The 16,425-nt window shown below is 41.8% G+C and overlaps 1 protein-coding gene across 1 annotated transcript in view; it reads right to left on the bottom strand.

Moving 5' to 3' along the window:
• Positions 1–15,268, bottom strand: part of clybl (citrate lyase beta like) — a 76,128-nt gene extending 60,860 nt beyond the window's left edge. The window contains exon 1 of the mRNA XM_080456870.1: positions 15,220–15,268. Coding sequence (XP_080312996.1) covers positions 15,220–15,263 — 44 coding nt within the window. The 5' untranslated portion in view covers positions 15,264–15,268. The remainder of the gene's footprint in view (positions 1–15,219) is intronic.
• Positions 15,269–16,425: the final 1,157 nt, after the last annotated feature.

Genomic DNA, 16,425 nt, shown 5'->3' with positions numbered 1-16,425 from the left:
TGAACATAATGTTCCCAGATGGATTCCTGCGCTTCCTGGATTAATTATTATTCCAATTTAAAGACCCGCCAAGCCTCCACAGGCTTAATGTTTTATACTTTGTTGCACGGATATTAGCTTTTTTTAGTTGGAAATAGCTCACTTTAAAGGACATCTTTGTTTTTTTTACAACAAAGGTTATTTTATTAGTTTGTAATGATAATAATACAAAAAATTGTACAAATTTTTTTTGTATTGCTTTCTATCGTTATAGTGATTTTTAACTGGGGGGCGGGGGCATTCAGGTAATTGATTAAAAAAAAGTTAGGCTATTTTTGTTTTTCTTTGCCATTTGTTTTTCTTTGCCATTTCTGTCTCCGCAAGGCCGACGGCATGGAGGTCAGGGCAGAACCTCTGCCCCAAATTTTTCACATCGGTCTGTTATAGCACCACCAGGAAGCAGATTTTTGCAAAACATTTTTTTTTATATTACTCCTACAAATTTTGTCCTAACATCACACACATCGGTACACAGCATCTCTATAGCCATGTTATCAAGACAGATCTGTCGGATTTTTCATATTCCATCCTTATTGGCTAAGATTGGCTTCCAAAGTCTGCAGGAGTGGCCCGTTTTGTACAAAATGCCTCAGATCATAAACGCAGCGTCCGGTTTCTGTGAAACTTTGAACCCACATCCCTACTAGGCCCGAGGAAGAAATGCCACCCTAAATTCAAATCAGCCTCATGGTGGCACTATAACTAGGCAGATTCACGTTTTTAACTGTAGGTCATACAATCAACATCTTTTTCCCCTGGATTCTGTGGCATTTCTTCCTCGGCATAGTGGGGATGTATGTGCGTGCAAAATTTCACGGCAATTGGACGCTTCGTTCATGATTTGAGGCATTTTCTACAAAACAGGCCACTCCTGCAAACTTTGGAAGCAAATCTTAGCCAATAAGGATGAAATATGAAAACGCAGACAAATCTGTCTTGATCACATGACTATAGAGATACTGTGTACCGATGTGTGTGATGTTTGGACAACATTTGTAGGAGTAATATCAAAATAATTGTTTTGCAAAAATCGGCCTCCTGGTGGCGCTATTACAGACCGATGTGAAAAATTTGGGGCAGAGGTTCTGCCCTGATCTCCGTGCCTTCGGCCTTGCGGAGACAAAATTAGCAGGCTTATTATGTAAAAAAAAAAAAACCAATTACCCGAATGCCGACCCGAATGCCGCCCCCCCCCCCCAGTTAAAAATTGCTATAACGATAGAAAGCAATAAATGATTCATCTTTTAAATATTATCATTACAAACATTGTAAAAAACCAAAGATGTCCTTTAAGTATAATGTACTAAAGTAAAGATGGCCCCATTTCTGTCGACTCACTCTACGTCTCATTGGTGGGCTATGTACAGTTCAGAAACCTGCCAACCAATGAGATCTTTGATGGGGAAGCCAATAGAGCGTGCCAAAAATCGTCAACAAGTGTCTTTTGGTATCAGCGGACATCTTTGAGGGGTAAAAACCAGGTTGACTTAACATTGCCCAATGCCACGCCCCCCGTGGTGACGACACGTTGGCACGCTCTATAGAAACTACTGTTCTTGCAATAATAAAACCATTTAAAAGAAGTTTGAAATGACCAAACCTGCCTACTGATGATGTCACTGGCAGGCAGTGTTTCTGAACTGTCCACAGTCCTCCTCTGAGACAGGAGTAGACAAAAATGGGGCCATGTTTTAATGAGCATTAATGAGAGGGACCAATTGTGTGAAGATGAAAAAATGGGTGAAGTGGTCCTTTAAGGATTCAGGTTTCAGCTGTGTGTAAGTAAGTACTGAACACTACTTGCCTCAGGAAGGAATAATGGCACAGATGACCACATCTGGTTCGGCCATCAAGCACAGCTCAAGCTTTCTGTTATGCTTGTGATGGGGAATCACTGTGTGCTGCGCAACGTTTCTTTGATGTTTTCATGACCACAGTGGATCTGACTTTAGTTGTGAATAACCCATCAGCGTGTGTGTTTTACTTGGAGTCCAGAGGGACAGAGGAAACATCAGTAAATGTGAACTCCAGAGCAAGAGGGGTACTCACAAAAGGGTGGTGCAGCCATTCCTGGCATCCATATCAATGACGAGCCATGTTATGAAATGGAAAGCTAAATATTTAGAGTTTCAGCCCTGACAGCAAAATAGGAAAACTATCTATCCATCACATAAATGGACTTCCTTTATTACGCCCCTGTGTCCACATGCACAGACGTCAGGGGACAGCAATGAAGCAAAAATATCCACCGGTTTTAATTAGACCATCGTTCGCTCCGCTGCTGACATGTTTCCTGCCGCTTTCGATGTGTGTGCGTGGTGTATGTGTGTGTGTGGTGGGTGGAGAGGGGGAGGTCAGAGAACTGATCACTTTTCTGACCTCCCTTGGGCGCTGCTGAGTGACTGCAAAGCTCTCAGTTCACTAGAACAACAATCTGTGTTATTATGAGGGCATTTCACCTCGCACCAGTCTCACCTATGCCCAATATCTACTTATTTAGAATGTTTTAAAACATATGTATATGACCACCTATATGAATTACCTTAAAAGACCTTTACAATTAAACTATTTTCCATTAAACTACAAACAAAACATTTTGGTGTCTCCATGAGAGAGCGGCAACATTGATTCTGCTGTGAAATCCCACCCCAACTCTCTAGGCGCACAACTGAGCACTAAAAACACAAAACCCTTGCTGAAAAATCAAAGGAATATTTATTCAGATATGTACTATCCCCCGTTTTCCACAGGCTTACTCCCTCTGGCAGTGAATTCCAAATGGAGACCAATGTTAAAGTGGCTGCTAAGTCATACATGATGAGGTAGAATGCTACCTAAAATCTGTAATGACTCCAGTCTTCAGGCCTCATTCTTGTCTAAATGTCTTATATTCCTCATTCCACAGTCGAAGAGTCTGGTTTGATGAGAAGGAGCCGGCACTCCTCCTTAGTGAGAGTGGCTTTGTACTTAGAGGACATTAGTACAGACATTATCTGGTTGTGCCAGACAGTCCACGACTAAAAACCCTGGCATGGGGCCTCGTAGTAAACTCTGATGGTGGTGTACAGTAGAGCCAGAGTGTTTCAGCAGTCCTGGCATGGGAGATATGGGTCACGCCAGACTGTCCTCTGCCTCACCCCCAGTACCAGAGCCTGTGAGCCCTGATGAGATGAGATTAGCCAGCCAGCCAGCCACGGCAGCCAGCGAAAAACATGAACACTGCCGATTACGTGTACATTAAAGTGACACTTCAGATCAGTAACCCCTCGTGCACAGGCCACAAATGTTTACTAGCGTTGTGAATACATACAGTACGTTGCAATTCTGGCCATCTCTAGAGCTATACTTAGACCCACCTTCGACCCCCTTGGATCCTTAATGGACACTTCATTATCAGGCGATTACAGCTGACGTCAGCTAGGACTTTCAACAGACGGCTGGGCTGGAATCAACTGAATGACTTACGACGACTTACAACTCTCACTGTCTGTCTGCACTGCTGGTGATATGCCACAGAGCTGTGGGGGCGAGAGTTTGAACCACGACCTGTCCACTGTTGTTTTCAGCAAAGTTGCTTTTAATGGGGTAAGCCAGTGGAGGCAGTGCCTTGACCACAGCTACCAGGGTTAACTCACGGCTAGAAATGGGATTAGGCAGTTTGGAATTCCAGGGTAATCACTCATTCAGCAAGCGGGCCAGGAGAGAAGGCCCTCTTAAGGAGAAGGGGCGGGTTTTATATAGCAAGGAGCTTTGATTACTGCCCCGTCTTTAAACCGCATCCGATGAGTAAAGACAAGCACTGGTCCTCCCTCCCCCACATTTACAGGGCCAGTAGCCCTCCTGGGTTCCTGTAAATAAGTGACGTCATGTGACTTAATGATGCCCAGACCAGGCTGAGCAAGACCCTGGGAAAAAAAAGAGAGAGAAAGACAGATTGCCAGCCTCATTGCTACCATGAAACCGGCTGTCGAACCGTCGTGTCAGCAGAGTCGGTCTCACATGCTGCAGTCGCCAGTGTTCTGCATCAACTCGTGATAGTGTGGCTGAAGTACTGAGGTGCGGCAATGCAATGGATAAGAGATCAAGGGGATTCTAGTTTGTTCTATAAGGCCTGGTTAAAGTTCACCCTCAGGGGGGGGATACAGTAGAAACAACCTCCTCATCTGTGGATCAACTAGCACTGCCTCTAATGAAGATGTACGGATGGAGAGAGGAGAGAGAGAGAAGAGTGAGACAGAGAGAGAGACAGAGAGAGATAGAGAGAGAGAGAGAGAGGGGAAGGGAGGGAGTACAGAAAGACATGTTCTCTGTGTTTTCTCTCGCTCTCCTCGATGCAGACTAGTAGTGACAGTTGTTTCCAGTTGCTAGGTATAAAGGGCCCATCATAAAGCCTGGCTAGAGGAAACAGGATAAGCGCTTGAGCCAAGGCAGTAAAAAGCTCTCTGGGAACTTGAAAGCCACACAAATGAAGTCTGCGTCTGCCATCTGGAAACAATAAACAAACAAAACCCAGCAGCCAAACAAACACTGCACGAGAGAGAGAGAGAGAGAGACACAGAGAGAGAGATTGAAAGCATTAACGAATGATAGGGAAGGGAGGGTGTCAATGCTAAAACACGAGTGCATCATTAGCAGAGACTGATGGGGAGACAGACAGAGACACCCCTGTCCTTTGAATAAAGGCTCTTTTGATGGTGGGAGATGGTGCACTGGCTCGTCTGTTTGAAAGCGCGTGTGTGGTACCCCTGAAACCTGGTTCTAATGAAGTGTAGTGCTAACAGGAGGCTGTCTGTCTGCAACCCATGCCAATGATGTGATGAGAAGCTATGAGCCACTTCCAAATGAGGCAAAATACCAACAGAGACTAGTCAGCCCACTCCTGAAAATTTCACCGCAGTGATTCTTTCAGGAACTCACCCCATTATATTGCTTATTTTTGGACATTAAAATACATGAACCCTGGAGCCCCGACTCTGGGCATGTCAAAAGAAGCTAACATTTGGCAAACATTCTGCAAACAAACGGTGAAAATAGTAGATCTACAAGCTAGTTGACATACATCAAAGCATGACCTATAATATTACACCAACTTTGATTTGACTAAAACATCCTGTATAACAGAGCATGGAGACCCCTGCACTGTAGACATGCGTCCATGTTATAGAAGAACTGAACAAACCTAAACAAATGTGTTGTTGCTCTCTCTTCCTGTTGTATTCTCAGCATCATTGAAATTGATGGTCAGGTCCACCTCCTCAATGTATTCCAGAGAATATAAATGAGGGTTGAATGAATGAATCTCCACTACACATGTTTTCTATAGTAATAACATAAGCCAACAATATAAGGTGCTAATTAGTTCCATGATAATAACCCCGATGCTGTAGTGGTACCATACACAATAAATATCAGGTACACACACGCACGCGCGCACACACACGCACGCATAAGATTCTCTCTCTCACTTCCTTTTTACTCGCAGTCTTTTTTGCATCCCAGTCCTCAGGGTCCAATTCCCTGGGTTACATCTGCCTCACCATGGGTAATCTAGTTCCCATTATTACCACAACCCTTATTGCTTATGTATCTTTAATATTTCATTTGCATTTGGCCATTCAAATGTGGTTGACGCATCCCTGCTAGATTAAGCGCTTTAACGCAGTGTGCAGCTGTAGTGATTACCATAACAACCAACACTGAAAGTGATACTGTATACCTAAAATAAAATAAGAAATTCCAGAGAGAAAAAAGGAAATGGAAGTGTCTACCTTGTAAGTTCATTTTAGTACAGTATACAGTACACACAAATACAACAAGCTGTGTGGCATATCATGACCTTGCTGAGGGCTTGTTGTTGAAATTCAGTTGAGATTTTCGATCACAAAGATAGTCAATCAATGAGAGTTTGAGTCGCTTTAATGAGAACAAGACAGACATGAGATGCAAGCATCATTCAGCCAGGACTTAGAAGAGACATCGTGACCAAGCTGAGTGCACTGTCAACACTGACACCAAGGGATCACATTAGGAACTGCAACTATCATGACCACAGCATTTACCGCAAGCTGCAAAATACGTGTAATCTATTGCCACAGGCCTACCAAGACAGAGAACTGCAGACATGCATGCCTTTGCACAGCACTCACGCGCACACAAGGGTACGTGCAGACATGCACGCAAGGTCTTGTTAACAAACACTCTTACTGGAAAAGCAGACGTCCTAGGCATTAGGGAGGTGTGTATCAGACAGGAATGCTGGGTAAATTACACCTCATTGCCCTTGTACAAGCCTACCATCACCTTGGCAGCAGGCCAACACAGGTGCCGTGAGAAGAGCAGAACACTGTCCTGGCAGAAAACAAGAGAATATAGGGTGCGGGCCGGCCGCAGTTTCCAGTAATCATTAAAATGTACAGATCTAAAGTTTAGGATATAGTCACCTATATGACTTTAGGGAAGTATTACCTGAACGCAGGCCTGCGTCTACTTAACAGCAACTGAGACCCCTTGTGGAGGGCTGACAGAGGGGCTGACTCCAAACCTGGAAGCAATATCCTGCCCACACACAACTCTGACTGGTACCCAATTAATGCTAAGTGGGCTACACTGTACTGGGCCAATGCCCTCTTTCAGGGGGCTATTAGGAATTGTTAATCATGCCTACAGTGAATGTTCCAATACAGTTCACTAAATAGGGATATAGGCTACAGCCTCTTATGACCACCAACAGAAAGCTGGGTGGTCACTTATTAAGTATAGTTTCAATGTACATATTGTACATTTTTTTATATTCTACTGTTAGACTGATGATAGGTTCTTGGTTTATCTATGATCCTAGATTACCATTTCTATGCATTTGATGTATTATGATGTGTTGTCCTTGCTTACTGTAAATCGCTGCGGATTAAGAGCGTCTGCTAAATGCCTAAATTGTAAATTAAAGGTAGGGTAAGTGATATTTTTGGGTAAAAACAAAAAGTATTTTGTTAAAAGGTTAAAGCACTATATTCTGATAGTAATCATTGCTATAGAGTGTTTGTTCAGTAACAGGAGTCTCCCCGTCTCGCCAGCTCTTTAATAAACAGAAAATGCATTTTCTGGTAGGTGTCAAAATCTCAGCCAATCAGGAGAAAGTACCCATTTTTAAGCTTCATTTTTAATAATGAAATGTTCCAGTTCCAATTTTGCCTGCTCATTTCTTAGTGTCATCACTTCCAATTTCACTTGTTTAATCTATATCCTGATTGAGTTCTCTATCCTGATTGGATAAAATTGGAAATGAAACTGAAACTGAAACGAAAATGCATTTTCTATTTTATAAAGAGCTGGAGAGACATGGAGACTCTTTATATGGACAGGACACTCTATAGTAACGAGCACTATCAGAACATAGACCCATTTTGCAATTATTTGAATAATTGCAAATCACTTACCCTACCTTTAAGAGTTCAATATACAGATTTCATAATGTATAGAATGGATAGCTATAAAGATGACATGGGAATAATTCTGACAGAAAATATATACAATTTGACCTACGGGGCAGAATACACACAATGTTTGCAGCACTTGTCACATTTTAGTTAAAAAGAGTCATAGCAAATAAATCATATATTATAAATATAAATATTTGCTTTGTCAAAATGCTTGGCAATTTGAGTATCTCCCGCAAGTCATTTTCTAATGGGAGATTTCATCACACCACGTCTATTGGCTCACATGTATAAAAAGCAAACACACAAGTCTCCCACTTGTGTTATCATTAAAAACACTGACTATTTCCCCAGCTCCTCATTCAATCTGACCACCGTGCTCAATCTCTTAAACCACATAAACCAGCCATTAGCCACCCCCTATCCCCCAATGTATCTTAGAACAAAATGCTTTTGTTGCATTGTTCACACATTCCTCTCTGGTTATGTTTGTACAGATGCGATCGCATGTGCGCCCTGGGGTTCTGGAGGAGGCCTGTTCCTAAAGCCAAAAGATGTGCTGATCAAAGGCCAGAGTAGAAGCACTTGTTGTGGGGCAGGCTGTTTTTGTCTATGGGGACCCAGGGTAACACATCCATCTGTTAGCCGTATGGATCCAGCCCACAGTCAGCGCAAGGAACAATTGCAGGTCTCTCTGAAAATAATTTTTCGGCAAGCAACACCGTTGAGCGACAAAGTATAATGTCTGTCTGTCTGTCTGTCTGTCTGTCTGCCTCCCACCCTCACCATCCCACCCGATTCCCTCACCCGCGTTTACTCAGCTGGTCCCCACGCCGGTCGGCAGAGCTTTGTTTTCACACAGCAACATGTGTTAACTTAATGCTCTGTAACAAATTTCAAAGGCAAGCTTAGCTGGGTCAACAACAGGTAATAGAGCGATTTATTGATGTACTGGCTCCAAAGAAAAAAGAAAAAGTGAAGGAAAAAAATGCCTTCATATGTGTGCTGGCCTACACATGCACACATGCATAGTACGTGCACTGCTGCAATGATGTAGGTTTAGTTTTCTAAGCCCCATCGTGCTTTCTTGCCAGCACTGTTAAATCCAACTAGACAAAATAAATGATTTCCTGCTTGAGTTAGAGGCTGAACGACTAATATATTTTACAAGGGGAAAAAGAGGGAGATGGGCTTTTAAAAAAGGTTCACTTATTTTTCAACAGCATCAATCAAACTCTTCAGCACACGTTGGCCTCACCAGGCAGTGGCCAAGCATGTGGGCAGTAAACAGATTAGATAAGTCATTAAGACAGTGCAAGAAAGGCCCAGAGCACGTGGGACCCAGCTCTACTTGGCCAGCCTGCCTGCCCTCCCTGGATACAGCATTTGGTTGCACAGTCACCTAGGTTGTTTTCTTGCTTGATTGGATTATGGCCACACACCTCTGGCCCGGCTTCACACAACCAATCAATGAGGAAATGAGGTGTCAACACACTGGTGTTTATTCAACAGGTCATTTATTTTTCTACCGGAAGCCAAAGTCAGCTCAAGCCCACAAGACACCAGAGGAGAAGAGGGATCTGCTTTGAGCTTGTGGAATCATCTCTGCTTTTTTATTAGCATAAATAAGCTTTCGGCACTAGGCAGAGGACAAAACGGATTGTGTTTGCAATAAATAAATCTGGGATTTTTAGCCTTTGCAGTGAAGTATGAGCCTACTTGAAATATTTGACATTTTGTTTCCAAACTGCATGCATGTGTTTCCACTTTCAACTAATATACAGGCCACAGGTCAATGGCAACAATAAATAATAATAATAATAATATATTGATATTATTATTATCGTCATTATTATTGAGGAGTGTAGAGTAAATCGCAATTGTATCACAATGTTTAGACAAAAGACAACAGAAAGTGTTTAGTTGCCAATGTCTCAACTGAAAAATCGGTTTAAAATTTCAGGCTGCACATCCTCATGACCATCCTTGTAGGCTTAGTCAGACAACAGGAAGTCTTTAGTGCTAAAAAATCAGCATGAGGCACCATGAAAATAAAATTCTGCACAGTAGCCGTCACATTTAAGCAACTGGGGCAATCAAAAATTCACATCCCAATTTATGCAAAACGCCACTTTAGAAACATTCTAACATGATTGCCAAGTGTCTGCACTGCTTTATGCCCCTTCTCTTAATTGAAAACGTTATAGGGGTGCATTACACTCAGGGTTTTTATAAGCTGTGCTATAAAGCCCTGGCAGGCCTTGAGAGGGGAAACTGCTCATTAAGTTATAAGGTCCAGGCCTTGGCTCCCTAATTGACAACCTCTAGGCTACTTTCATCACTTGTCGACTTCATAGCGGCAGCCAATGTTTCCTCCAGGATGCTGTTGCATCTCTGACATGAGGGTGTTTGTGACAAAGAGCAGTCTGCCGCCAATGCTAGGGCTCTAGGCTGTTCATAAAACGAGCACACACATTCCTCTCCTAGTCCCAGCCACTAGAGAGGGCTGCATTTAACCATGCAAACACTGCACCTCAAAATCAGCTAATATCTGGCCAGAAATCAAATATGAATCCCAATATGAATTCTCAATCTAAGGATAGTGATAATGGTCGTGAATGAAGTTATGTGGTGTTGGATAAGGCTCTGCAATATATGGATCTACTGTACATCTTCTATGTGATTGTGCAGTCATTTTCTTTTTCCATATTTTTATTCCATACTTTGTGTGTCTCTCTAAGACAAAATGTAAATAGTCGAGCATAGTACTTTCATGTGTTGACTGACGGATATACGCTCTACATGAGTTTCCCAGCAGCAAAGTGGCACTTGAATATATTTTGTTGGGTGTTAACCCATTCATACCTGGGGGCGATTCTATAACCCTTCTAAATCCTGACCCAAGTTTTCTGAAAAACGTATTTTTTAAAATGTATTAATGTTGCTATACTGTATATATAGCAACAACTACACACAGAGGCGTTCCCGGCTTGAAAGGTATAAAAAAAAAAAGTGAGCGGTGCTATTTATGAGTTATTAATTGTCTCCGCCAGGCCGAAAGGCATGGCGAGAGAGTATGTTTTGCCCCCTGTCCGTCCGTGTGTGTGTGTGTGTGTGTGTGTGTGTGTGTGTGTGTGTGTGTGTGTGTGTGTGTGTGTGTGTGTGTGTGTGTGTGTGTGTGTCCGTCCTGTCTGTGTGTTAGCAGCGAATCTCCGGCACCGTTGGCACGGTCGCTGCAAAACTGTGCACGCACACTCCCTGGATGCCAATTCAGAACCTCTGCCCCACATTTTTCACATGGCCTGTTATAGCGCCACCTGGAGGCCGATGTGTGCAAAACAATTCTTTTCCCATTACTCCTACAGCTTTTAATTAAACGTCATGCAAATCGGTACACAGTATCTCTATAGTCATGTGATCAACCCGGATCTGTTCAATTTCCCATATTCCATCCTCATTGGCTAAGGTTGGCTTCCAAAGTTTGCAGGATTGGTTAGTTTTGAACAAACTGCCTCAAATCATGAACGCAGCTTGCCATTTCCATAAAATTGCACACGCAAATTCCCACTAGGCCGAGGAAGAAATGCCACTTAAAACTTTTCAAATCAGCCTCATGGTGGCGCTATAACAGGCCAATTTGCATTTTTAACTATAACTGCACCGATCTGCGTGAAACTTTGCACGCATACTCCCTAGAGGCCAAGGAAAAACATTTGCACTGCATTTTTCACATCTGCTTTTTACAGCGCCACCTGGAGGCCGACTTATGTCAATAATATTTTTGGATATTAATCACGCAAATCGGTACACAGTATCTCTATAGTCATGTGATCAAGACGCATCTGTCCGATATTTCATATTCCATCCTGATTGGCTAAGGTTGGCTTCCAAAATTTGCAGGATTGGTCAGTTTTGAACAAAATGTCTGAAATCATGAACGCAGCTTGTGATTTCCGTGAAAATTTGCACTCACATTTCCACTAGGCCGCGGAAGAAATGCCACCCTTTTCACATTGCCCTGTTATAGTGCCACCAGCAGGTCTACTTTAGCAAAACACATTTTTGCAACAAAATGCCTCAAATCATGAATGCACGCACATTCCCACTAGGCCGAGGAAGAAATGCCACCCTTTTCACATTGGCCTATTATAGCGCCACCAGGAGGCCAGAATAACGTACCTGACCTGGCGGAGACCTGTGCTCCGAGGAGCACTTTTTCTAGTTTCATCATGTGTCTCGCAAGCCAATCACAGCACGTCCTGCAAAGCTTAGCCTATGGGCGTGTTTTCCACAGCATGGCGTCACAGCGAAAGACACATTTTCACGACGGAAAGAAAAACTTTCACCACGGATGGGTCCTAAACCCTCTAATAGGAGCGGTTGCACCGCTCAAAAGTATAGGTGTTGGGGTTGGGGAAACTTGGAAACCTGGATGCAACATGTGAATGGTAAACTAATCATTAAGTCAGTCTAACATTTGATCATGTGGCCAGTTGTGTGCACGTATACATGCACGTCATAGCAACTTAGGTTATAAATGCATGTTGTATATGTGGGCTTGCATGTCTCCTTCTCTGTCTCTCTCTTTCACTCTCCCTCTCTCTGATGTGTGCTGTGTGGAAGATACATAGCAATCTTTATTATCTACTCCAATAAAAACAAAACTAAAAAGTAAAACATTTCCTACAACAGCAACCTATGCCGACAGGGTCATGTCTACTTAACGACTACTTGCTAAATCCATCTTGTACTGCATTAGTATTATCAATATGATAATGTGATTAACATTATTATTTGTTTGTTTACAAACAGACCAGCTCAGCGAACACTCTAACTCTGTGGTTAGAGTGTCCGCCAATCCCAAGGAGATAAACTGAAACACACTGAAATGTGCAAATCGAGCGATCAAAAGAGAAGGGACTGACTTCTTTGAGCCACCGTAAACAAAAGGAGGAGATCAGATTTCACTGACACGGCATATTGTTTACAAAGCGTGACTATCAAAACATTTGAGCCCAGCCGTGGCTGCAGTTTTAATCTTCAATGTTGATATGATCCAGTGAAAAGATAGAAATCGGGACTGCTGACAGTAGCTGACAAAACTATTGACATGTCAAAACACAAAACCAACAATGTTGTTTACAAAGTTCATGTGTTTTGATAAGAAGACACAGTATGGCAGCGAATTACAGTGTCAAACAAACTTTTACTGCACCAATATGGCAACATTATAGATATGAGGAGATATGAGGCTGACAAAATAGTGAGTTGGAACTTAAATACACCCTAAAAATGTATAAATGCATTTATAATTTTTATGTTAAACTGTAGAAGAAAGGTGCAATCCCAAGTGGTCGGTCTGAAACGGACAATGAGACCAGTTTTAAATGTTTCCCACTGGGGCGCCTGCGTAGTGGTCCGGGTGCATACCACGTATAGGCTGTAATGCTTCGAATCCCGTTCCCGACGACCTTTGCTGCGTGTCTATCCCAGTCTCTCTCTCCCTCTTTCCTGTCCGTCTTCACTTGAACCATCAATAAAGGCAGAAAAGCCACTGACAAAACTGTATATAGGAGTGACTTCGTTAATTAGATCCCATATGCCGGACGGACAGCTTGGGACCGAATCCGATTGGCTAGTTGCGCTCTGCCTCCATAGCCTTGTGGACATGCGAGGTCTGACATTAAGGTTTTGTCCAACTTTCCCTGCAGGGCAAGTACTTCTCCAGTGTACTTGCCCCATCTAAATTAAAAAAAAGACTGCTGTGACGTTTTACGTATAAGAAATGTAGATTCAGTTAGTTATTTCCCTTCTGTTGATAGGCCCTAACGGTGTGGTGGTTATTGCAATTATAAGGACTAGGAACTAGAACTAGAGCCTATGGGTGCGTTCGGATATATAGCACTGATCGCACTGGCCAATACAAACTAATACGTGAGTGCGCTCCCGGTGCGCATTTCTGAACGCACCCTAAGTCTCCATACTTTTGGATCCCACAAACGAATGTGTTCTGACACCAGTGTTACCAGATTTTGCAAGAGAAAAGCGGTCAGGTGATGTCTATGAAAATAAGCCCAAAAGAAGCAACTATAGGCCACATGACATGAGCACAGTCAGACACACGGCTATTTGAACATCACAGATCTACAAACAAATCTTAAACATTTTGAAATATTTTGAAACAATTTAACAACACAAATCTTGTATAGGGGTAAAATAATAATAAATAAATAATAATAAAATGTTTTCAGATGAGGATCCACGAACAAATACATATTAATCTGGGGGTACTTGACATTAAAATGTTTGAGAACCACTGGTTTAAACAACATTTGGAAGCAAGCCCAAATAAGCGACTACACTTTACAAACAATGCTGAAAAACAAGCGCAAAGTCGCTTATAATAAGCGGACATGGCAACACTGCTGGACACTAGTGTAAAAAAGTGCAAAAAATAATAAATCACAACCATGTTTTGGCCCTATTCAGCCTGCAACAGGGAGACAATTCTGGGACCGGTTGGACAGCGCACCAGGGAATATATTACAGATACAGACTGTCTGCAAGGTAGGCCTAATTAGTACTTTACTCATACTGTACCTTACAATCCACTACAGGTGGTTTTATCTCCTATTATTTATATATTTTAGCAAAAGCAACACATTGGATATCAATTGAATTACCTATCTGCATTTCTGCGTTACTTAAATACCACAAGGTAACTGTTACCGGCTATCTAAAGTCTGTAGGGCAGCAGAAGACATGGATGTTTATAAACTACCAGCAGAAGCACTCAGTATAGCAGCATTTTACCAGTTACGAACATGAAATAGTTGGTTCCATATGCAGAAGAAGATGCCCTCTAGAGGCTATCTCTAGTTAATTTAAAGATGTGTCTGATGACTGCCTCCCTAACCTGATCCCTCGCCAACTGATTTAGATTGTATGATTGTGCCAAATTGCCAATGAGAACATTATTTTCCACCACAATCTGAAAACTCACATCTTCAGAGTTCATACTCTACCCCACCCCTTACCTAGCAAACCTTATTTCCTAGTATCACTTCTTATGCAATGAAGTTGTATGTTTGATACTTGTTAGCTACTTGTTTGCAGAAACTCTGCTGTTTAGACACTTTGTTACCGTTTTCCTAGAACTCTATTTACTTGATCATTTACCCTGTTGTTGGTTGACATGCCATTTACTTTGTAAGTCGCTCTGGATAAGAGCGTCTGCTAAATTACTACATTGTAAATTGTAACATAGGACAATAACAATAAGGACATGGCAGTGGCTCACCGGATGTTTTATAATAATAATCAAAATCTACATAGTAACTAACTAAAATGTTCAAATAATTACAGTGGCGTATATATAAAAGTATGATATTTGCCTCTGAGATGTAGTGGAGTAAAAGTAAAAGTATTGTAAACTGGAAATACTCCAGTCTCCAGTAAAGTAAAAAATCCGCAAATGTGTACTTATAAGTACAGTACTTGAGTACATGTACTTAGTTACATTTACACCACTGGATATAATAAACCCTGGATGTATTTATCACAATGTCGCAGATCCCTTGTCATCATATCACTGAAAGAGCTGCACTGGGAATCGGGATTAGCAGCTTGCTACAGTCATTCTGAGATGCTCCACGGCATGCATTTAAAACATGATGTCACAGTGCAACTCCAGGACACTAGAAAAGAACACGTCATAATCAAAATGTGAACATAGAGCGTGACTTACTTCACATTCAGTCGTTTGACCACTCGGCTGATGCGCTGCGCCATGTTGTTTTCTGACGCTCAAGTGACGGGAGCCGTGATTGGCTGAAGATATGTTTGTGGAGTGACTCCGAGCTCTGTGATAGGCTGCTGACATAGAGGGAGGGACGGACCTACATGTGTGGCACATGGCATCATGGCATGGTAAATAGTGTTCTGTGGTGGACGAAATAGCAGTGGTGGAAAAAGTAGTCACATTATTTACTTAAGTTAAAGTATCAATATTGCAATGTAGAAATACTCTGTTACAAGTAAAAGTCCGGAAGTAGCCTACTTTTACTCAAGTACATTTTACTTGAGTAAAAGTACAAGTATTGGTATCAAAATGAACTTAAAGTAACAAAAGTAGAAAGTACTCATTATGCAAAAATGTCCCTTTTCACAAGTTTTCACATTTTTAGAAAATAGCAGATCTACAAGCTCACAATGCATCGCATCGCAATGCATAGACAGCTTGTAGATCAGCTATTTTCAAATGGCCGAGGGCTGAAGTGGTTAATTTATGTGTTGTATTATAATCAAAATCTACAACATAACTACTAACTAAAGTGTTCAAACAATTGCAGGGGAGCAAAAGTACAATATTTGCCTTTGAGATGTAGTGGAGTAGAAGTAAAAGTGCTGAAAATTGGGAACACTCCAGTAAAGTGAAAATACCTCAAAATTGTACTTAAGTACAGTACTTGTGTAATTGTACTTAGTTACTTTATACCACTGCAAAATAGCCTACTCAACTCCCGAAAGTACTTGAGTCAAAGTATAGATACTCCTACTTAAATATTACTCAATTTGCTCTGGCAGATTTTCAAATTTGTACTTGAGTTAAAGTACTCAAGTACTTGCTTTAAAAAAATACTAGAGTATCCAAGTATTATACTTTAAAAAAATACTTGAGTATTCAAAAGTACAAATGACAAGATATTCAGTATTCACTATAATTGAAATAGGGTTTGAGTGGTTAATTCATAATGTAGGCTACTTTTTCCACTTCCTAGAAATGGCGTGAAAAGTACAATATATATACCCACAAATTAAAGAAATATAGACCGAACAGCATTCAAGTAAATGTATTCAGTGGTTCTCAAACTTTTTTGTGCCAAGGACCCCCAAATTGATATGTATTTGGCCGCGGACCCCCATCTGAAAATGTTTTGTGCCAGGGACCCCC

Source organism: Gymnoscopelus braueri, assembly GCF_963280865.1.
Source record: "Gymnoscopelus braueri genome assembly, chromosome: 18".
NCBI lineage: Eukaryota > Metazoa > Chordata > Actinopteri > Myctophiformes > Myctophidae > Gymnoscopelus > Gymnoscopelus braueri.
The sequence above is the reverse complement of the archived record's forward strand: the minus strand, read 5'-3'. Positions and strand labels throughout refer to the sequence as shown.